Source organism: Dendrobates tinctorius, unplaced genomic scaffold (assembly GCF_039654945.1).
Source record: "Dendrobates tinctorius isolate UK_male_01 unplaced genomic scaffold, ASM3965494v1 ptg000016l, whole genome shotgun sequence".
Taxonomy (NCBI): Eukaryota; Metazoa; Chordata; class Amphibia; order Anura; family Dendrobatidae; genus Dendrobates; species Dendrobates tinctorius.
In genome coordinates, this window is record NW_027361684.1 from 19,440,953 (window position 1) to 19,464,798 (window position 23,846).

Consider the following 23,846-nt stretch of genomic DNA (forward strand, 5'->3'; position numbering starts at 1 on the left):
TGAGGTGTGGTGCCCCACCATCCAGGTAAGGTGGAGACCCCTGACCACACTCCAACACCTGCAACCCACACAACACAGTAGTTCAGCAAAGCCACATTGCGGCTCCCTGCTTGGAACACGAAGCGTGCTGGGAGGCAGGTGGAGTTTAGATTGCACGAAGAGAGCGGGAAGAGGATAGGAGTTAGTCAGTTAGTCACAGGAGTCTGACGAGGTGGGACCTGTGTAAGGAGATCCCCTGAGAGGGATGGAGGAAGGAGAGTGCTGCAGCCGACCTCAGTGACCTGGGTCTGCTGGCACAGGAAAGGGACATTGAAAGAAAGCCTGACTCCCCATAAGAAGGAAAGGATTAGTATGGAACGTGAGGAGAGGATGAGAACAGAGGATCGAGGGTTAGAAGAGAACCCTTCCCAAGTTCTAAGCGCAAGGCCGGGGTCCGGTCCCCGAGGTTGTTTGGATGCTAATGGTCCCGCAACAGACACTGGAGGAATAGAAGTTTGTCATCACTTTATTCCCACACCAGACTTGGGGGCACAACAGCAACGAGATAGAGAGCCGGGACTTGGTAGCAGAGAGTCCCCGAAGCAGGCTACAGCTGTCTGTCGTACAAGTAGAGTTCATAGGAACATCGGACAGGAGGAACTCCAGTGTAACTCAGTACTGTGAGCACTTCACTCAAGGCGCTAAGAGGGAGACGCTCAGAAAAGGCACATAAGTTGGAGGAGTGTTGGAAAGGTGTGCTTCATCTTGCCTGGAGGTTGGCTGAGCTCCTGACCCGGAGGACATGGCACCGATGCGGGCTCTTGAGCCACAACAGACTGTGAGTAAAGCTTTGGAACTACATGCTCTGGTGTCCTCCACTTATTCCTGCGTCAACCTGCCCAGCACTGCTACATCCCCTGCGCCTGACACTACACCATCTAAGTGTTACCACATCTACTCTGCCCTGGGACTACAGCCCTGCCTGTGGAGGGCTATACTATCATTGCTGCACCACACCATCTGTCCCAGAGGATCTGTCTGCAGCGTAGGCTTAACATCTACCTTGCCGAACACCACAGGTGGCGTCACGACTTATTCATTGACACTGAACATTTACAATGGGTGCCCAGGGCCACGGGCCGGGTCCCCGCTGCTGTGACATCTCTCATTGAGGCTCATCAGGACCGGCACCGAGTACCCCACACCCCTGGGTGTGAGGGCGACCCAAAACTTGGCATCACGAACAGGATGACGAAGCCCGGTGCCACCGGGTTCTGTGTGCCTACGATTTATGGAGCTTAAAAGTTTGTGGAAATGTGCAGAAGACCCAATTTGATAGACTGTAAAATGAACGCTAAAAATGGCCGCCGGCGCGGAGAAGAGGGGCGTAATAATATGGGTGGTCCTAAGAAAAGACCGTGAACTGTCCTGGGCCTTCCCTGTCTGAACTTCTATGCAACTGCAACATGGCCCACTACCCCAAGGGGTTCGTATACTGGCCTGGTATGGAGGAGTAGGAAAAAGACGCCGCCCTCAGAAGGAGGAGCAGGAGCCAGTGGCGGGAAAAGAGTCGAGACAGGAAGAAGAAGGAGAGTGAGAAGACGCCATCATGGAAGGAGAGAGGAGGCCTGAAGGGCGAAGGGAGGTTGAGCTGAATCTCCCAGACGCAGCAACTGAAGGCTCCGATCTGGCTTCCACAATGAACCGCCGGCAGCTGGAGGAGGAAATAGCCCAGCTGACTACCCGTCTGCGACTGAGGCAGGAGGCATTATGGAAGTTGAGCTGGCAGCACGCCCAGGAGGGGCCTACACCATCGGCACCTCCGGACCCGGTGCCTTCCCCGTTGGTACCTGCTGTTACAGCTGCTGCCCTGGTACCCTCACCTTCGGTACCTGCCACCGCTGCACCGGACTTTTCTCAGGCAGCACAAGTTTTTACCTCCACGCTGTCCATACGGCTGGTTGCGGCCTGTCCGGAAGAGTCACCGGAGACCCCGGGAGCTGAGGCAGTGCTCCCGCCTGGACCTGACGCGGCTGTGCAGGTCCCACCGGAGGCCCCTGCGGACCCAGAGCCACCATCTGCTCCACCATTGTCTCGGACCTTGGGTCTGACGGTGCCGGTGAACGTCGTGAGCGACGGGAAGCTCCAGGTATGACTGCCACCCCTCCCAACGGGTTAACCCCCGAGTTTGCATATAGTGAGGCCGGCATGCTTGAACTCCAAATGGGACAATTAGATGAGCTATGCTCTCAACTCAGGAACACTAAGCTTACTGCCATGGGGAAGTGGAAGAAAGCCCTGCTGAAAAGAGTGAGACTGGAGCAGGCGCGCCCCGTTCGACATCTTCTGATCCCAGCAGAAGAGTCTGAGCAGCTGATGGGTGTTACTATGCATCATGGGTTTCCTTTGCCACAGGTTCAAGACCCCCGCCTCAACCCTTACCAGCGCCCACAGACGCCAGAAACACCAGGCGTCAGGCCGAAAATCAAAACTGTGGTATCACCTGAACCTGAAGAACATCATCCAGTGGTACCAGCTGCAACCCCTGCGGGATCAGTGGCAGCAGAATCACAACCAGCAGCAGCTGAAATGCTACCCTCACCAACAGATGCCAATTTGACTCCTTGGAAGAGAGAATACCTGCAATTTGTAGACAGCCAGCAACAGGATGAATACACCCAGAGCATCTCCCCTGGAAGCAGCCCAAGCCAACAGCTTCCAGTACCCCAGGAGGAGCCTACCACCAACACTAAAGAAAAATAACTAACCTAACTTTGTTACCCAGGAGGGTATTTGCACCGCTGTGCCTTCTTCTATTTTTGTTCATCATGTTTTTTCTGTTTCCAATTTTGTTGCCCAGTTTGATTGGCAGCACTTTTTCCTCTGAACTGTGGAGATCATGGACACTGAATGATCCAGAACTGTGTTTGTAAATAGTTGCACCTCTTTAGGTGCCCTCTCTTGGTTTTACATAGACCTTTTGAAGATAAGGACTACCTCATCTGGAGCATAGCTCCAATCCAAGGACACTGCAAGAGATCCCGGCTGGGAGCGGTGTCCAGCACTTATAAGAATTATTGAAGTTTTAATGTGAAGCATTTGATAATGTGTCTTATGAAAGTATTAATAACTAGAGAACAGCTTTTATATAGGATTTAGGAATGTTTTAATTAAGGAATGAGAGATCTGAATAAAATATACAGATTTGGAAAATGCAGGTGACGAACCAGGTATCAGCGGTTGTCACTTCAAGCTAATGATAGAAAGTAGAAAATGTGAAAAGGAAAGATGATAAAGAAATGTGTTGATAATGAAATTTGCACTTTTGAATTAGGACTCTAGATAGTTAATTAAGAATTGTTTGCAACATTCAAGAAAGAGTGCCTCTCATATTGAGAAGATTAGATAAGTATTGTTTGTTAAGCACTGAAAAATTTTGTATGTTCCTGTATTTGTCAACTTTTGTTTTCTTGCAGCTCGCGGATGTGCTGTGTTTAACGGGGGGTATGTGGCGCCCCTGAGGGTTCAGTCGCCACAGAGGTACTGCACCTCCTCCTGAGGTGTGGTGCCCCACCATCCAGGTAAGGTGGAGACCCCTGACCACACTCCAACACCTGCACCCCACACAAAACAGTAGTGTAGCAAAGCACCCTTTGGTGGCTCCCTGCTTGGAACACGAAGCGTGCTGGGAGGCAGGTGGCGTTTAGATTGCACGAAAAGAGCGGGAAGAGGATAGGAGTTAGTTAGTTAGTCACAGGAGTCTGACGTGGTAGGACCTGTGTAAGGAGATCCTCTGAGAGGGATGGAGGAAGGAGAGTGCTGCAGCCGGCCTCAGTGACCTGGGTCCGCTGGCACAGGGAAGGGACATTGAAAGAAATCCTGACTCTCCATAAGAAGGAAAGGATTAGTACGGAACGTGAGGAGAGGATGAGAACAGAGGATCGAGGGTTAGAAGAGAACCCTTCCCAAGTTCTAAGCGCAAGGCCGGGGTCCGGTCCCCGAGGTTGTTTGGATGCTAATGGTCCCGCAACAGACACTGGAGGAATAGAAGTTTGTCATCACTTTATTCCCACACCAGACTTGGGGGCACAACAGCAACGAGATAGAGAGCCGGGACTTGGTAGCAGAGAGTCCCCGAAGCAGGCTACAGATGTCTGCCGTACAAGTAGAGTTCATAGGAACATCGGACAGGAGGAACTCCAGTCTAACTCAGTACTGTGAGTACTTCACTCAAGGCACTAAGAGGGAGACGTTCAGAAAAGGCACATAAGTTGGAGGAGTGTTGGAAAGGTGTACTTCATCTTGCCTGGAGGTTGGCTGAGCTCCTGACCCAGAGGACACGGCACCGATGCGGGCTCTTGAGCCACAACAGACTAAAGTAAAGCTTTGGAACTACATGCTCTGGTGTCCTCCACTTATTCCTGCGTCAACCTGCCCGGCACTGCTACATCCCCTGCGCCTGACACTACACCATCTATGTTTCACCACATCTACTCTGCCCTGGGACTACAGCCCTGCCTGTGGAGGGCTATACCATCATTGCTGCACCACACCATCTGTCCCAGAGGATCTGTCTGCAGCGCCGGCTTAACATCTACCTTGCCGAACACCACAGGTGGCGTCATGACTTATTCATTGACACTAAACATTTACAATGGGCACCCAGGGCCACGGGCCGGGTCCCTGCTGCCGTGACATCTCTCACTGAGGCTCATCGGGACCGGCACCGAGTACCCCACAGCCCTGGGTGTGAGGGCGACCCATTGTCAGCAGGTCACACATAGTTATCGTCATGTGAAGTCACTCGCGAGTGGAATTGAATCCTAACAGTGTGTATATTAGACGCTGTGTTAGGGTCTGCAGATCGCACCAAATATAAATTATGAAAAGATGCGATCGTGACCCAGGGTCCTCCGTGCGGTGATGGAGGAACCGGAACTAATAAACAATGGCAGAGGCATGCGGTAAGCGATCACAAAGAACACACGGAGTTAAATGTCACCATGTGTGGACTGAGTACGAATTACCGTACTCTGATAACTTCTCAGAGGGGTAAGTACCACAATAGTACTGCCACTAAACTGACCGGCACAAATTGGCGCACAGTTTAGAGGAATGGCGCAAAATACGAACCCCTGTTACTTCACAGGGAATGTAACCCATTCACGGGTGTAAGCTACTGTGATCCCACACAATCCTGCCGGAATTCCTAATGGCTCTAAAGCCAGCCCTGTATCCACACAAGCAAGCTCCTCTCCGGTTAGGGCCGGAATTCCAAGGGGCGTAAAACTGGCTCTAAGCACACGCTGACAAGGGTCACACAGATACTGTGTTCACACAGACACGTTACATGAATGATGCTAGCACACGGGTGTGTGCACCTGAGACCCTTTTATACACATGTCCATTCAGACAGGACCTTGCTTGAGGACCATTCCGGAACTGCCACAGGATCTGAGCAGCTGACGACTGACCACCTTGCATGCTCAGTAGTGTGATTCCCTGACAGCCTCAGGAACGTCTAATCGCCGCTGCCTATCTTTAGTTACTATAGCTGAAGCTGAGAGCCAGCAGTAAGCAAACGAAGAGCATGAGTCTGAGCAAGACGCTGAGACCGACATCTCTGCTGAGCAGGCTCCACTGTGGCCGGAGTAGAATGGGGTACTGCAGAGGGAGATAAGGCTTGGGATCTACCTTGTTCAGAGGGAGAATCCTGGCACCTAACATGCTGTTAGGCCTCGTTCAGACGTCTGGGTTGTTTGTGTTTTTTTTTCATGGATTCAACACATACTCATCATAGCCTATGGGGTATTCAAATGTCTGTGTATTTCATGGACCGTGTGTCTGTGCAAAACACACAGACATGTCCGTTTTTATATATAAGTATATGGATCCGTGAAAAATTCATAAGTCTATGGGTCTGTGAAAAATAGGGGCTGCACAAGGATGGCTTCCGTGTGTCACCCATGGCTGTATGTGTTTAGCATTGTAAGGTAGAGGAGAAGCTTTGTCATTTACTTATTTCTTTATCCATCTGTGAAAAACACATGGATGGCATACTGATACACAGCACTGATGACACTGGAACCATTTTTTCACGGATGTGCGAATGAGGCCTTAGGATTCAGAAATCTGCAGTGCCTGCTGAAAATTGCTCACCTCAGTGGACAATCCCTATAATGTATGAGAAAACGAGCTCTCATTCTTACCTATATGTAGCATCCATTCATATCTTCTCTGCTGGAGGATATTGCTGCTGTAGGGAAGGTGACCTGATGGACGGACTTGTCTGTAGGGAGAGAAGGGATGGTTGGTGCACTGAAGATGGATGCTTGTAATAGTAGAGGGGAAACAGCTGGGGAAAATGGAATAGGAGAGCAGTACCTAAGTTTGACCACAAGATGGCAGGGGGGAGCGTGAGAACAGGACTTGACAGCAGCTTGGGGCTGCGAAAATGCTTAGTCATGGGGGGCGGGGAGACAGGAACCCAGGAGGGAAATTCCCAGGAGGGGGATAAATAGGACAGGAGAGGGTTCCAGACGGTTCCTGTCCTGGGAGGAGATCAGGAGGAGAAGAGACAGTGGAGGAGAACGAACAGTAGAGGTGAGCTCGACCAGGGCACTGAGGAGAAAAGAATTCAGGGGGGTGGCCCCGACACGAAGAACCGCAGAACAGAGGCCCCGGGGGTACCAAATTGACCACGACCTCGGACTGGTGAAGCACTGGCGGTAGATAGGCCTAGGGAAGCCCCAGTGAAAGAGCCGCGAGGAACGTCGCTATGACAGAAGGAAGGTGCAGGTACCCGGGCCTGAATACGGAGAGCTGTAAAGGTGCTGCGGTGTATTGCTGCGGTCGTCAGGAGGACGGCCAATAGACTCGGACCTGTTGTACCCGAAAATCTGCCTCCGTCTCGTCTCTGTGTCGTCTGAGCGCGATAAGCAGTGGACCACCCCCCAATCTGGCCCTTACAACACTGCAATTATCTAATCTGTACATTTTACATGTTAAACTAGTAATATAGCAAAAAAAACAACCAAACAAGCAATAAACAATTAATGTGCACTTTACTCTGCAGTTTTTCTGACATCGGAACAAAATCAAATAATTTCCCAACTGACTGGATGCGCCTATCAGTACCTGCCAAAGGTGTGTGAGCCTTCACCATACCGCAGCATTACTGGAGAGTGTAATAATAGGTAAGGAACCTCGTCGTGCACAGAAGTAATACACTGCCTTATACAGTCATATGTTAAAGTTTGGGCACCCCTATTAATGTTAACCTTTTTTCTTTATAACAATTTTGGTTTTTGCAACAGCTATTTCAGTTTCATATATCTAATAACTGATGGACTCCGTTATATTTCTGGATTCAAATGAGATTTATTGTACTAACAGAAAATGTGCAATCTGCATTTAAACAAAATTTGACCGGTGCAAAAGTATGGGCACCCTTATCATTTTCTTGCTTTGAACACTCCTAACTACTTTTTACTGACTTCCTGAAGCACTAAATTGGTTTTGTAACCTCATTGAGCTTTGAACTTCATAGCCAGGTGTATCAAATCATGAGAAAAGGTATTTAAGGTGGCCACTTGCAAGTAGTTCTCCTATTTGATTCTCCTATGAAGAGTGGCATCATGGGCTCCTCAAAACAACTCTCAAATGATCTGAAAACAAAGATTATTCAACATAGCTTTTCAGGGGAAGGATACAAAAAGTTGTCTCAGAGATTTAACCTGTCAGTTTCCACTGTGAGGAACATAGGAAATGGATGAACACAGGTACAGTTCTTGTTAAGCCCAGAAGTGGCAGGCCAAGAAAAATATCAGAAAGGCAGAGAAGAAGAATGGTGAGAACAGTCAAGGACAATCCACAGACCACCTCCAAAGACCTGCAGCATCATCTTGCTGCAGATGGTGTCACTGTGCATCGGTCAACAATACAGCGCACTTTGCACAAGGAGAAGCTGTATGGGAGAGTGATGCGAAAGAAGCCGTTTCTGCAAGCACGCCACAAACAGAGTCGCCTGAGGTATGCAAAAGCACATTTGGTCAAGCCAGTTACATTTTGCAAGAAGGTCCTGTGGACTGATGAAACAAAGATTGAGTCGTTTGGTCATACAAAAAGGTGTAATGCATGGAGGCTAAAAAACACAGCATTCCAAGAAAAACACTTGCTACCCACAGTAAAATTTGGTGGAGGTTCCATCATGCTTTGGGGCTGTGTGGCCAATGCCGGCACCGGGAATCTTGTTAAAGTTGAGGGTCGCATAGATTCAACTCAGTATCAGCAGATTCTTGACAATAATGTGCAAGAATCAGTGACGAAGTTGAAGTTACGCAGGGGATGGATATTTCAGCAAGACAATGATCCAAAACACCGCTCCAAATCTACTCAGGCATTCATGCAGAGGAACAATTACAGTGTTCTGGAATGGCCATCCCAGTCCCCAGACCTGAATATCATTGAACATCTGTGGGATGATTTGAAGCGGGCTGTCTATGCTCTGCGACCATCAAACTTAACTGAACTGGAATTGTTTTGTAAACAGGAATGGTCACAAATACCTTCATCCAGGATCCAGGAACTCATTAATAGCTACAGGAAGCGACTAGAGGCTGTTATTTTTGCAAAAGGAGGATCTACGAAATATTAATGTCACTTTTATGTTGAGGTGCCCATACTTTTGCACCGGTCAAATTTTGTTAAAGTGCAGATTGCACATTTGCTGTTAGTACAATAAACCTCATTTGAATCCAAAAATATAACTGAGTCCATCAGTTATTAGATTTATGAAACTGAAATAGCTGTTGCAAAAACGCAAATTGTTATAAAGAAAAAAGGTTAACATTAATAGGGGTGCCCAAACTTTAACATATGATTGTATGAGCAAGCTGACAATAGCATTCAAAGCATGAAATATATATCAAAATATTTGGGATAAAGCTGTGATTGAAGATCCTATAGCCTGTAACTAGTGATGAGCGAGTATGCTCGTTACTCGAGGTTTCCCGTGCATGCTTGGGTCTCAACCAAGTATTGCCGATACTCGGATGCGATACTCGGAGCCCTACCCCGCATGTTTCGTGACTTTTAATGCAGCCAATAAACATGGCTACAGTTTAACCGTGTATGGCAGGCAAACCCTGCATCTTTCTTTAAGCCATGCAGCATGCAAGGCAAGGATCTGAGCATCGCATCCGAGCACTGGCAAAACTTGGTGAGACCCGAGCATGCTCGGAAACCTCGAGTAACGAGCATACTCACTCATCACCACCTGTAACAAGAGACAATATCTAGATATGGTAATGTAATATATGTTACATTTAGTTTCCCTCGAAATATAAGATCTGACAACTTTATTATATATAAAATAAGGTCAGGAAGGATAAAGAATATGTTGTAGAGAATAAACTGTAAAGATGACAAGGTGTCAAGAGCACCACGAGATAGTAAGGCTGATCTGTCTAATTCTAGCTCTACTGTAGGGTATTTTCACTGATTAATCCAATTGGAGTAAAGAAGAATTAACATTAAAATGTCACTTTTAATGACAAATGTTATGTCAATTGTTTTTGTTTTACTATTATTAAAACACACACAAGTGCTTAGTCAACCGCAATATTCCAGTGACATCCTTATTGAGATCTGCAGTTTCAATCTTAAACCTGAGAAGATAACCGCCCTTAACCCCTTAACCCCCAAGGGTAGTTTTCACATTAATGACCAGGCCAACTTTTACAATTCTGACCACTGTCCCTTTTTGAGGTAATAACTCTGGAATGGTTCAACGGATCTTGGCGATTCTGAGATTGTTTTTCGTGACATATTATACTTCACGTTAGTGGTAAAATATCTTCGATATAACTTGCGTTTATTTGTGTAAAAAACGGAAACTTGGTGAAAATTTGGAAAATGTTGCCATTTTCAAACTTTGGAATTTTGTGTCTTTAAAACAAAGAAACATGTCACAAACAATAGTTAAGAAATAAAATTTCCCATATGTCTACTTTACATCAGCACAATTTTGGAAACAAAATTTTTTTTGTTAGGAAGTTATGAGTTAAAAGTTGACCATTGATTTCTAATTTTTACAACAAAATTTACAAAAACATTTTTTTAGGGTCCACCTCACATTTGAAGTCACTTTGAGGGGTCTATATGGCAGAAAATACCCCAAAGTGAAACCATTCTAAAAACTGTACCCCTCAAGCTGATCAAAACCACATTCAAGAAGTTTATTAACCCTTCAGATGTTTCAAAGGAGCAGAAGCAACATGGAAGGAAAAAATTAATATTTAACTTTTTAGTCACAAAAATGATTTTTATCAACAATATTTTTATTTTCACAAGGTTAAAGTGAGAAAATGCACACCCAAATTTGTTGTACTATTTCTCCTGAGTACGCTGATATCGTACATATGGGAGGGACAACCACTGTTTGTGCGCACGGTAGAGCTCAAAAGGGAAGGAGCGTTGTATGATTTTTTCAAACCAAAAATTGGCTGGAATTGAGATCGGACGCCATGTTGCATTTGGAGAGCCCCTGATGTGCCTAAACAGTGGAAACCCCCCACAAGTGACCCCATTTTGGAAACTAGACCCCCTAAGGAACTCATCTAGATGTGTGGTGAGCACTTTGAACCCCAAGTGCTTCATAGAAGTTTATAACGCCCGAGCGTGAAAAAAAATCCTATTTTTTCCACAAACATGATCTTTTAGTCCCCAATTTTTTATTTTCCCAAGGGTAACAGGAGAAATTGGACCCCAAAAGTTGTCCAATTTGTCCTGAGTACGCTGATATCCCATATGTGGGGGGGCAACCACTGTTTGGGTGCACGGTAGAGCTCGGAAGGAAAGGAGCGCTGTTTGATTTTTTCAAACCAAAATTGGCTGGAATTGAGATCGGACGCCATGTTGCATTTGGAAAGCCCCTGATGTGCCTAAACAGTGGAAACCTCCCAGAAGTGACCTCATTTTGGAAACTAGACCCCCTAAGGAACTTATCTAGATGTGTGGTGAGCACTTTGAACCCCCAAGTGCTTCATAGAAGTTTATAACGCCCGAGCGTGAAGAAAAATCCTATTTTTTCCACAAACATGATCTTTTAGTCCCCAATTTTTTTATTTTCCCAAGGGTAACAGGAGAAATTGGACACCAAAAGTTGTTGTCCAATTTGTCCTGAGTAGGCTGATATCCCATATGTGGAGGGCAACCACTATTTGGGTGCACAGCAGTTCATTCTACCTCCCAAAAATTGGAATATGCAATTATCCTGTGCTCTCCACTGAGCGCTTTCATCAGGGTTTTGATGATTGATCCTATTTTCATCCTTAGAAGTTGGATGACTGTCATGCATTTATCACTCCATATGTCATGCGAGTGTGCATTTTTTTTCCTCACCTAACATCCGTATGACATCTGTATGATATGTGAATGAAATGCGCTTTTAACATAATCTTTTACATTCTACAATACTACTATATGTAACTTAAAGCTAGTTTTCAAAGTAATAAAGAACTCTTATACAAAAATATACTGTAGATAAATAGATAATATAAATATATTGGATGTCCTTTATTTGAAATAACCACACTGAAAAAAGTCCTTTAAGGCTAGTTTCACACTTGCTTTTTTTTGCAGCGCGTTTTTCCCGCAAAAAAACGCATTGAAAAAACGCATACAAAAGCATACAACTGCTGCGTTTTTTTCAAGCATTTTTATGAGCATGCATGAAAAAAACTCAGCGTTTTTATGCGTTTGTATGCGTTTTTAGTGCGTTTTTACCGCGTTTGCGTTTTTTTCCAACATTTTTAGGTGGCCCCTCACACTACCCAAACCATGACTTTACTAACCCTAACCCTGACCCTAACCCTAACCCTGACCCTAACCCTAACCCTAACCCTGACCCTAACCCTTAACCAAATCATACTTAACCCTAACCCAAACCCTAAACCCTAACTAACCCTAACCCTAACCCTGACCCTAACCCTTAACAAAACCATACTTAACCCTAACCCTGACCCTAACCCTAACCCTAACCCTAACCCTGACCCTAACCCTTAACCAAACCATACTTAACCCTAATCCTGACCCTAACCCTGACCCTAACCCTAACCCTGACCCTAACCCTTAACAAAACCATACTTAACCCTAATCCTGACCCTAACCCTGACCCTAATCCTTAACAAAACCATTCTTAACCCTAACCCTGACCCTAACCCTAACCCTGACCCTAACCCTAACCCTAACCCTGACCCTAACCCTAACCCTAACCCTGACCCTAACCCTTAACAAAACCATACTTAACCCTAATCCTGACCCTAACCCTGACCCTAACCCTTAACAAAACCATACTTAACCCTAACCCTGACCCTAACCCTAACCCTGACCCTAACCCTAACCCTAACCCTGACCCTAACCCTAACCCTAACCCTAACCCTTAACAAAACCATACTTAACCCTAATCCTGACCCTAACCCTGACCCTAACCCTTAACCAAACCATACTTAACCCTAACCCTGACCCAAACCCCAACCCTAACCCTGACCCTGAACCTAACCCTAACCCTAAACCCCCTTAACTAACCCTAACTCTAACCCAAACCCCTAAATTCCATGGTTAAAAAAAAAAAACGCATATGCAAAAAAACGCATACATGAGCATGCCAGTGCGCACATATGCGCATCCATAGGCTATAATGGCCATTTTTAGCGCAAAACGTGCGCATATGTGCGCATGCGCTTTTTTGCAGGGCCAAAAAATGCAACATGCTGCGTCTGGAAAATACAAACGCACACCCCAAAAAAACGCAGCGCATGAAAATCGCATACATGCGCTTACAAGCGCGCAGGTATGCGCACCCATGTTAAATATAGGGGAAAAAACGCATGCGCACATATGCGTTTTTTTCCAGCGCTAAAAAACGCAAATGTGAAACCAGCCTAATTGACACTACTCGGGCCTCTTTTACCCATTTATTAGTGTAAAATAAAAAGCTAAAGTTATACAGTCACCTGTCCATTGATAATCCATAGTGCTGATGTCCCATGATGATCCCCATCTCTGCTATATCTGGTTGCATTCCCGAGCGGTGACATCAGTAACGCGACCACTCAGCCCACATCCAGATGACACTGAGCTGAGTGTGAGAATGCAGCTGTGCCTGACTGGTGGTAAACTTACTGACGTCACCGCTGGTCGCATGCAGGTGTGTTCTCATGTTTGGCTCAGTTTGAGCTAGTTGCCAGGCTGATCAGTAAAAATTTGTCACCAGTCAGCAATGCGACTAAATGTAGCAGAGTTGGCGATCGTTGTGGGACATATGGATTATCGGCGGAAAGGTGAGTATAAATTTGATTTTTTATTTTTATTTATATATTAAAATATCGGTAAAAGGGGGTTGGGGAGTATTTATTTCAATTAAAGGACTTTTTTCTATTTGTGTCTTTCCAACTTTTCACTATGGGGTTACTAATTTGGGTGTCAGATAGATGCCTCTCCACTACTAACCCCTGGGCTTGATGTCAGAGAACATAAAACAGCTAACATCAACCACAAAACTATTACACCACTTGCCACAGCACCAGGGCAAGTGGGAAAAGTCGAGGCTAAGCACCAGAATTGGTGCATGTAATGGATGCACCATTTCTGGGGTGGCTGAGGGCTGATGTTTTTAGTCTGGGAGGGGGCCAACATCCATGGCCCCTTCCCAGCCTGTTAATGTCAGCACACAGCTGTCTATTTTTTTAGTGTTCCCCCCATTTTAATAAGCAGTAAAGGGTATGCAGACAGCTGTGGGCTATTATTAATAGCCTGAGAGGCTTCAAGGATATTGGCCTCTTTCCAGAATAATAACACCTGCCCCCAGCTGTCCAGTTTCCCTCACCTGGGTATTAAAAATAAGGGGGACACCTTTTATTTATTTATTAGTTAAATATATGTACAGTAGAATACACAAGCAGGGCAGGCAGCCCAGGCAGCTGCCTAGGGCCCCCGCTCCCCAAGCTAGTGGCACATCACGCAACCACTATAGGACCCCTGTAAGGCAGGGGGTCCGCCTGCCGCCAGCGCCGACTCCCCCCGCCACCGAATTGAACTGATGGAGAAGAGAGCGTCAGCTGACGCTCCCTCTCCCATCATTCCCCACTCTGCCTCTGACACACAGCGGGTGAACGGTGATGTCATCGCGCACTCACTGTGTGCCAGACAGAGCAGGAGACAGGAGCCTGGAGCAGCGAGGGCACGAGGAGGTGAGGAGTGTTTTTTTTAATGTCACAGTACTGGACTGTGGGGCCATTCTCTGGGGGGGCGAGAAATGCGGGCTGTGCTATGTACCATGGTGCTGTGCTATATACCATGTAGGGCTGTGCTGTATACCATGTGGGGCTGTGCTGTATACCATGGTGCTGTGCCGTATACCATGTGGGGCTGTGCTGTATACCATGGTGCTGTGCCGTATACCATGTGGGGCTGTGCTGTATACCATGGACCTGTGCTGTATACCATGTGGGGCTGTGCTGTATACCGTGGGCCTGTGCTGTATACCATGTGGGGCTGTGCTATATACCATTTGGTGCAGTGCTGTATACCATGTGGGGCTGTGCTGTATACTATGGGGCTTTGCTGTATACCATGTGGGGCTGAGCTTTATACCATGGTGCTGGGCTGTATTCCATGGTGCTGTGATTTATACCAAGTGGGGCTGTGTTATATACCATGTGGGGCTGTGTTGTATACCATATGGGCTGTGTTATATACTACGTGGCTGTGCTATATACTATGCGGCTGTGTTATATACCATGGGGGGTACATTATACATTCTATTCTATGGGGGAGGCTGTGTTATATAATATGGGGGCTACATTATATTCTATGGGGAGGTGGGCTGTAATATATTCCATTTGGGGCTACATTATATTCTATGGGGAGCTGTATTATATTCTATGGGGGGGTGATCGCATCATACTCTATGAGGGGGCTTCATTATACTATATGAGGAGCCTACATTGTATTCTATGGAGGGCTGCATTATATTCTTTGGGGGGGCTAGATTATATTGTATGGGGGCTTTATTATACTTTATGAGGGGGCTACATTATATTCTATTGGGGCTGTATTATACTATATGAGGAGGGCTACATTGTATTCTATGGATGGGCTACATTATACTATATAAGGGGCTGCATTATATTCTATGGGGGGCTGCATTATACTCTGAGGGGGCTGCCATATATTCTATGGAGAGGCTGCATTATACTATATGAGGGGGGCTGCATCATATTCTATGGGGGTTTCATTATATTCTGTGGGGTGGCTGCATTATGCTCTAAGGGGTGACTGCATTATAATATAAGTGGGGGCTGCATTATATTCTATGGGGGTTCCTCATTTGTTTTTTGTGCATTTCCTGTTTTGGAGACATATTGCTTTAAGTTTCTGGTCTTGACACTTTGATGTCTTCCTTGGTCTACCAGTATGTTTGCCTTTAACAACCTTCCCATGTTGTTTGTATTTGGTCCAGATTTTAGACACAGCTGACTGTGAACAACCAACATCTTTTGCAACATTGCATGATGATTTACCCTCTTTTAAGAGTTTGATAATCCTCTCCTTTGATTCAATTGACATCTCTCGTGTTGGAGCCATGATTCATGTCAGTCCACTTGGTGCAATAGCTCTCCAAGGTGTGATCACTCCTTTTTAGATGCAGACTAACGAGCAGATCTAATTTGATGCAGGTGCTAGTTTTGGGAATGAAAATTTACAGGGCGATTCCATAATTTTTTCCTCAGAATTGAGTGATTCCATAATTTTTCCCCTATGCTTGGTTTAAAAAAGTAGCCATTACTGACTACCGCATTTTTTGTTCTTGATTTCTTTTAGTGCTTCTTAAAGCCATAAAGTTGCCATTTGAAATGACTTTAGTTTTGTGCCATGTCTTTGATCTGCTTTTTTTCTACAAAATTAAACAACTGAATGAACATCATCCAAGGCCGGTGATTCCATAATTTTTGCCAGGGGTTGTATATGGAGGACTATGGGGCACATTATATTATATGGAGGACTATGGGGTGGAAACGGTAGATGTGCTGCTGATAGCATGATACTGTATGGGGACAGATTGATCCATTAGTGATCATTCTGTCCCCATCATTCTTTTCTCAGACGGTGGAAAGAGGCCGGGAAACAAGTGTTGAACGACTTCAGTATTGTTGATCACACTCATTTAGCGTCCTGAACTCAGCGCATGTAAATATAATCGAAATGCTTCTGTGTGATGTGCAATATGTTAGCACTTGGGGCCCCATTTTAAACTTTGCCTAGGGTCCCACTTTGCCTAAAACCGGCCCTGTACACAAGCACTGCACTAATTATCTCACTGACAATTTTATTACTATGGACAGGTGTCGATTGGTGAATACACTCATCAGCCTATGCCTGTTCTCTGCTGTAAGGGAGACCAGGAGTGCGATGATGAGAGTAGTAATTTTGTAAGGCGGAAGACCGGACTGGGGGTACCTGTTCTGCGCTGGGTCCAGAACCATTGAGGCTGCCTCCCCTGTTGTCCAGGGGAAAGAATAAGAGACCCGACCATCCTTGTGACCATGAAGCTAGGGGTGTGGTTAAGCTTGAGCAGCACGCAGAAGAAGTTTTGGTGCGAACGAGGAGTGCGCAGCAGTCTGAAAAGGGTGCTCCATCTTTTGATCACCGGCACCATGCAGGGCTACGTTTGTTGACCCCTGTCGCCACCAGCGAGAGCCTGACAGAGCGAGGGGCCGTGCACCCGGTAGATACCAGAGAGCAAGGTGACGTGTACTCCAGGATTGTGAGTACTGCATCCCCGCCGCATAGAAATCACCAAGTGCTGGACAGACGTTTGTGGCCTACCTTACCGGTTTATACTTTTCCGCCCACGTTGGACCCCATTGGGCAAGCACCGCACCAGCCATTGTAGCATTGTTGGTGCCAACCTGAGAAACTCCTGAACCGATAAGTGTTAAAAAGAACGGCCATTACCTCATTTATTGCTCATAATCCCTGCATATTCTTTGCAATTTAACTATTTATTTCCCCATTTAACTGTTTGCCTCCCTGAGTGGAGCAACCCTTGTTTGAATAAAAATTGTTAACCCTTGCTCTGCCTCTCATGCGTCACTGCATCCCGCAACCTGCTCATACTCTCATTAGCCAACGCATGTGACCGAAGGTAACACAGTTATCTGCGTGTGAGATTGGATGGGTAGCATCTGTGAATTGCAATTTTCAATTTTTGCCACAGATCCTCAATGAGATTTTGGTCTGGACTGTGACTGGGCCATTCACACACATGAATGTGATTTGATCTAAACCATTCCATTGTAGCTCTGGCAGTAACTTTAGAGTTGTTGTCCTGCTGGAAGGTAAACCTATGCCCCAGTCTGTCTTTTGCAGCCTCTATCAAGTTTTCCTCCAGGACTTCCCTGAATTTAGCTCCATCCAACTTTCCATCAACTCTGACCATCTATCCTGTCCCTTTTGCCACCACCATGTTTGATGGTGTGGATGGTGTTTTCAGTGTTAGTTTTCTGCCACATATAGCATTTTGCACTTATTGTATATATTGAAGCAGTTATATAGTTGTGTAGAGACTTATCCCCTCATAAAAATGATACCTTTTTTGTAGAAAGCCGATGTATCAGTGATAAAAAATTTAGTGTAAAGTTATATATATGAAACAGGCATGTCAGTATGCTTGGAAGAAGCGGCACAAGTATATTTGAAACACCCTAAATGCACCTCCAGCCTGATTTGCATATAGCTTCTTTGCTATATTTCTTGTGACTGGCACATTGGATCAATAAAAAAAAGGTATAATTTTTATTATGGGGCAAGCACCTGTACAGCCATACCACTATTTTTATATGTAAAAATGTGTTGACAGGTACCTTTTTATTTATTTTTTTCTTTGCAGATTGAAACCCATTCTTGGTTCACCCAACACTGCTTTCAAACGTCTTCTCAAGCCAGAATATGAGGATGGAATATCACTTCCAAGAGGCTGGACTAACAGTCTTCTCATCAATGGGTTTACTTTACCCCTGGTAAAAATAAATGCATAAATAAATATACAGCAACTTTGCTTAGTTAGCAGTGGTGAAAGGAACATTTTTTTTTTAATTTCAGTTACATACTGTATATCCTTATGTTACCCATCATGGTGATTTGGGTGCAGAGGTTGTAGTTGTAGGGGTTGTATATGGGCTTAGTACCATTGGAGGGGCTTTTGCCAAATGAGAATATGCTATTGTTATAAATGGTCCATGGCCTGGAAGAAAGGTTAAGAGTAACAGATGAACAGATATGGACACACAGGTTCATGGCACGTAGAAGTCAGGACGCGCATACACATACTGTGACTGTAATCAGTTCTGCACATCATATCTATCGTATGATCAGGACAAATTCTCATTTTTAAGTAAGCAATGAAGATTTTTATTGAATGACTTCAAGCAGAGATCTCATAGAAACATGAGTAGAAAGAACACAGCAATATTATCCTAAGAAATCTTCCCTTGGCGTTCTTGTAATAATATTTATTACTTTTTATTGTATCAGGTACGTGAGGTATCAAATGAAATTGTTAAATTTTCCACTGACTCATTGAAACTGGATGACAGTAACTCTCTGATGTTCATGCAATGGGGTCAGTGGCTGGATCATGATCTTGACCTCTCCGTTTCAACACCAACAAATACGGCATTTTTGCAAGATGTGAATTGTGATAAGAGCTGCGAAAACATCTATCCGTGTTTCCCTATAATGGTGAGAATATTCTTTATTGACATAGTCACAACAGAATAAACTTTAAAAATCCTTAAAGTGGTATCCCCTACTTTAAATCTTATTGCGTATGGCTGACGAATTAATAAATATACAACCTGCACTCACCTCCCAGACGCCGCACCTCCACATGTTTATGCTAGGAAACTATAATAATATAATTCACCGCACACTCAGAGGGGTTTCTTTATGCAAATAAGTGCTTATTTTTATTATATACAAAACATGTGGGAGCCAAACAAGTATATATAGCACGAAGTAGAAGCGATATAATTTAATACGACATGACGCCACTGCAGCTAGGCGTGGGAGCGCCGCTATCTAGCACCACTGCACCAGCCATCTTTCTTGGGCTATTCTCTTGGGAGTTCTGTTCTTCCTTATTCAAAGATCCGAATTTCAATTCAGCGATAAAAGTGATAAAGGCTCGGATTGAGCCGAAACGTCGTATTAAGGCGTATTAAGTGTATGAAGGCAGTATGGCTTTGAAGTAGCAAGCTGCAGGTCTTCTGTATGCAACAGGCAGTTAGCAATGATTCTATAACAGAAAAAGTCCATAACGTGGCGGATTAGCATGGAATACACAGAGGGATGTGTTTTTATCCTTGTACTCTCCTATTTTGCTCTCCTTCTTGTTCCTCCCATATGTCCCACTCTGTTTTATGAATGTATTTATATGATTATACGAGTAATCTTCTTTTATCCCTTGTCTGTTTACCCCTGTCTGTCTAGTTAGCGTTTTCCTATACACGTCGGCCTCTAATCTACCTGGATGGGGGAGGGATCAGATAAGGGTTAAAGATAGGAGTATAGCACGATATGAAACCCCGGCATCTCCACCGTCCACAGTAATCTGGGGGACAGGGGTAGCCTAGGGTACCCCTAGTTTGAGGGATTGCGTAGGTGCCCACAGTCCCTTGTCACTACATCACACAATGTCTGGAGTTAGAGCTGCTGGTTAAGTATTGTACAATACAAATAAAGCAAGTGTTCACACAGCCATGTCAGATGGCGAATCATGCCCCTTCTTAGATGTTAATTAAGATGATGAAATGAAAATCAATAATCACAATAACATCTGCTTTGTGATTTTTCAGATTCCAGCAACCGATCCTCGGTATATTAGTGGGTCTAAGTGTATCCCTTTGATTCGCACGGCAGCAGCTTGCAGCCTGACAAGTCCTGTGCGTGAGCAGATGAATGGTCTGACTTCATACATCGATGGAAGCCAGATATATGGTAGTGACATGAACGTTGCCACCTTGCTTCGTAACAACACAAACCAATTGGGACTTTTAGCTGTTAATCAGAACTTCTCCGACAATGGACTTCCTTTCCTGCCTTTTAAAGATAATGTACCAGACCAATGCTCAAGAACTCATCCATCATTGGGACTGCCCTGTTTTGTGGCAGGTGAGTGTTACAATATTGTAGCAGGATTTCCCTAGGCTATCCCTCTACCCAAGATTACTCCTGAAGGTGGAGATGCTGGTGTCTTGTACCCGGCTATGCTTGTAAATGCATGCTGATCTGTTTCCTCACCCACCCAGGAAGGTTTAGAACAGAATTGTTTAGGAAAACACAAACCTGACAGACAGGGGAAACTGACAGGGATAAAATAAAACTAAAATCACACAAATGCACTCACCAAACAGCCAACTGGAAGTCAAGTTAACAGTAAGAGAGATAAACCAGTGGGAGAAGATTAGGATAAAAACACAGACAATGCCAAATCCACACAGATATCTCCTGTAAGATACACAAACCGGCTGCTACTAATTCAAAACTTTTTTTCATGATCCAGGCTGGGTTTGGTATCCTATCTCTCTTTCCGGGTCTGACCATGCCAAGGGTTAACTTTTCTCTGCCTCGTTCTGGCGCCAGGCTGGCTTTTTATCTCCACTGCATCCTGCAGGCTTGTGTCAGTTATAGTTTCTGCCTACGGCGTGTATAGCTGACCCTGCATGCTCTGATTTGTCCAGCTGCTTTTGCTGACTGTACCCATGTCTGTTTATTCCCCTCTTCGTGTCCCGACTCTGTGTTCCCCTTTCGTGTTTTGACTCCCTGGCACGACTCCCTGGCACTTGACTTTGCTTGGACCCTGACCTGCTGTTTGTCTCTCATTTTTGGCATTTCCCCTCCCGACCAATACTGAGCCATTTGGCTTGTTTCTAACTTTGTGCTTGTATTATTCCTTTGGTACTGTGATACAGACTAATATTGACCTGGTTTGTTTGAATATTCTGCTGCCACTTGTTGGTAGCCTCACTGCTGCTCTTGCTGTGTGCAGTCCTCCCTCCACTCTATTGCCATCTAGTGGAGCTTGAATCTCTCTGATTAGCAGCAGCGTGACACTTTCCTTCACCACTGAACCAGGAAATTGTAACTATCACTGGCTTCTCCCAAGTGCCAGTGGTGAGCATATATACCAGAGGGCAGTGGCCAACACACAACAGCTGAGGCATTTCAGGATGAAGAGCTCCAGGAGATCAACTGATCTGAATCACGCTTTCAGTGACAGAACAAGGAAAACCCGACTGTTTCATAGGATAGTGAAGCAGATCTAATAAGTGCAGAAGTTCATGCAAAAAGCGCCACAATCTTCTTGCCACTCTCTGCCCCGGTATGCCCATGACAGTGAGGTTTGAGAAAGATCTTTTGTGAGCCTGAGGAAATTTATGATGTACCTATAATCCCCACAAATAAATATTAACCACTTTTCTTAAATCTGCCATATGGTTTCAGAGATATGGGCCTTTTTCTTTAGTGCTAATGATCATGGTCATTATCAAGGGGGGCATAACTCACAAGATACACTTGGTTGTGTCTTTAGGCTGCTAGACATTATTACCCTGTAACCACCACCTCCTTGGTAAAGACCATAAAAATTAGCACTAAAAAAGAAGGGGAAGAGCGGGAGCAAAATAAGAGCAAAAACTGATCTTTTGATCTTGCAACAGGTCCTGTTTAAGCAACTTTAGATGCATGTGATATGCAGGACCGTCAGAAATTGTGATTATCATTCAATTTTTTTTGTTGCTCAATTGCCTTTATGTGATTTTTTTTCTGTTTCCATGCATGCAGAATTAGTGGTCTTTTAGACTGGTTTCACATTTGCGTTTCAGGGCGCAGCGACGGCCTGCGCATGGCCGCCGCTAAGCCTCGCCCCCTGCCGCGCCTCCGCTGGTAGCTCCGCCTATCGGCTCATGACGCTGCATGCGTCCCCTATCTTTATCGCTGGGGACGCAGGCTGTGCGCAGTATGCATTTGGCAGCGCATGCGTCCTTTTGACAGTGCGCCGACCAGCGCCAAACGCAACCTGTTGCAATTTGGTTGCGCTCGGCGCACCGTCAAAAGGACGCATGCGCCGCCAAATGCATACTGCGCAGGGCCTGCGTCCCCAGTAATAAAGATAGGGGGCGCAGGACACATGCAGCGTCATGTGCCGATAGGCGGAGCTACCAGCGGAGGCGCGGCAGGGGGCGGGGCTTGGCGGCAGCCATGCGCAGACCGTCGCTGCGCCCTGAAACGCAAATGTGGAACTGGCCTTATGGACGTGTTAGAACTCACAGTGAATCAGAGTCAATCAGATGTCTCGCTCCATTTCAGTCTGCAGTCTCAAATAGAGATATACTGCACCATCCTCCTCCCCATTCCTCTTTCTTTAGTTTATTCCGTTGTTCTGCTCTCTGTGGATTTTTCATGGGGTGCTCCATTAATTTTTAATGAAGACCTGAGACCTTTTAGCTGATTGTAAGTGTACATGATGGCCTCGATTCACCAAGACTGGCTTATTTCATGCCTTTTTTGATGAGGTGGCATGCTGGAGTCAGACGTGCATGATTCAGTAAGAGGCACCCACCTCTTAATAAATCAGGCGCATCGGAAAACTGTCACGCATCTCTGTGGCCTAGCAACAAATTTTACTCCAAAGAATGGAGTAAGATTTCTGGCGTAAGGTATGCTACATCTTTTCATGAATTAGATGAGCTTTGGTGTCATGCACTTGGTACGCAACGTCCCCTCCTTCTCCACCGATTGTAACTTAGGCCCCGATTCATCAAAATGATTACGCAAGAATTCTGGAGTAAATCATTTTTATAAAGTCACGGTGTAGAGTTGTGCAAAAATTTTGTGATTTTTCAAAAGAATTTATGCCATTACTCTGGTGTTATCACTTTGATGAATCGGGGTCTAAGTACCTGGGACTGCAGCTCATCTGTATTTAAGTGAAAGGGGCTGAGTCTGAACTGAGATACAGAAGTACATCCACGTCACATCTATGGATGAGCAATTGTGCCTGAAACAACAGTGCTGATGGTTTGACCCTTGAGTAAACTAATAAAGAAAATTCATGAAAAAGCTCTTTAAAGTAACACCAAAGTGAAAAAAGATCATGGTGCATCTTTGTGATGGTTTCAATTCTCATTTCAGGTGATGTTCGTTCTAATGAACAACCGATGCTAACTTCCATTCATACTGTCTTCCTGAGAGAACATAATGGTATTGCAAAAGAGTTGCACAAATTAAATCCAAGTTGGTGCGGAGAGACTATATATCAAGAAGCCCGCAAGATAGTGGGGGGAGTCTTGCAAGTACAGTACAATTTTCATTATCATATCGTCAAGTAGACAATATTTCCTGAGATTTTCCTTTCATTAATGCATGTTTTCAACTGACAGAAAGTAACCTACAAAGACTGGCTGCCATTACTGTTGGGTGACGAGATGTCAGAAGTTCTTCCTTCATATAAAGGCTACAGTGAAGATGAAGACCCCACCATATCAAATGTCTTCACCATCGCATACAGAATGGGCCACACATTTGTACAGCCCTTCATTTACAAATTAGCAGAAGACTATGGTCCCTACAATCCAGAGCCGGTGGTCCCGCTATTTGAAACATTCTTTGCCTCATGGAGAATAGTAAGACAAGGTAATCTAATCTAGGTGTGTCATATGCACAGTATGCAACCATGTTACAGTGAGATTTACCACGATGTCCTTAATGGATGTACTCACCAGATCTTCAGTTCTATAATCCTC

General features: G+C 45.2%; 1 protein-coding gene across 1 annotated transcript in view; it reads left to right on the forward strand.

Annotated features, from left to right (window-relative positions):
• Positions 1-23,846, forward strand: part of LOC141080384 (myeloperoxidase-like) — a 57,081-nt gene that overhangs the window by 18,863 nt on the left and 14,372 nt on the right. The window contains exons 4-9 of the mRNA XM_073565548.1: positions 7,055-7,175; positions 17,933-18,062; positions 18,577-18,783; positions 19,899-20,214; positions 23,236-23,396; positions 23,484-23,736. Coding sequence (XP_073421649.1) covers positions 7,055-7,175; positions 17,933-18,062; positions 18,577-18,783; positions 19,899-20,214; positions 23,236-23,396; positions 23,484-23,736 — 1,188 coding nt within the window. The remainder of the gene's footprint in view (positions 1-7,054; positions 7,176-17,932; positions 18,063-18,576; positions 18,784-19,898; positions 20,215-23,235; positions 23,397-23,483; positions 23,737-23,846) is intronic.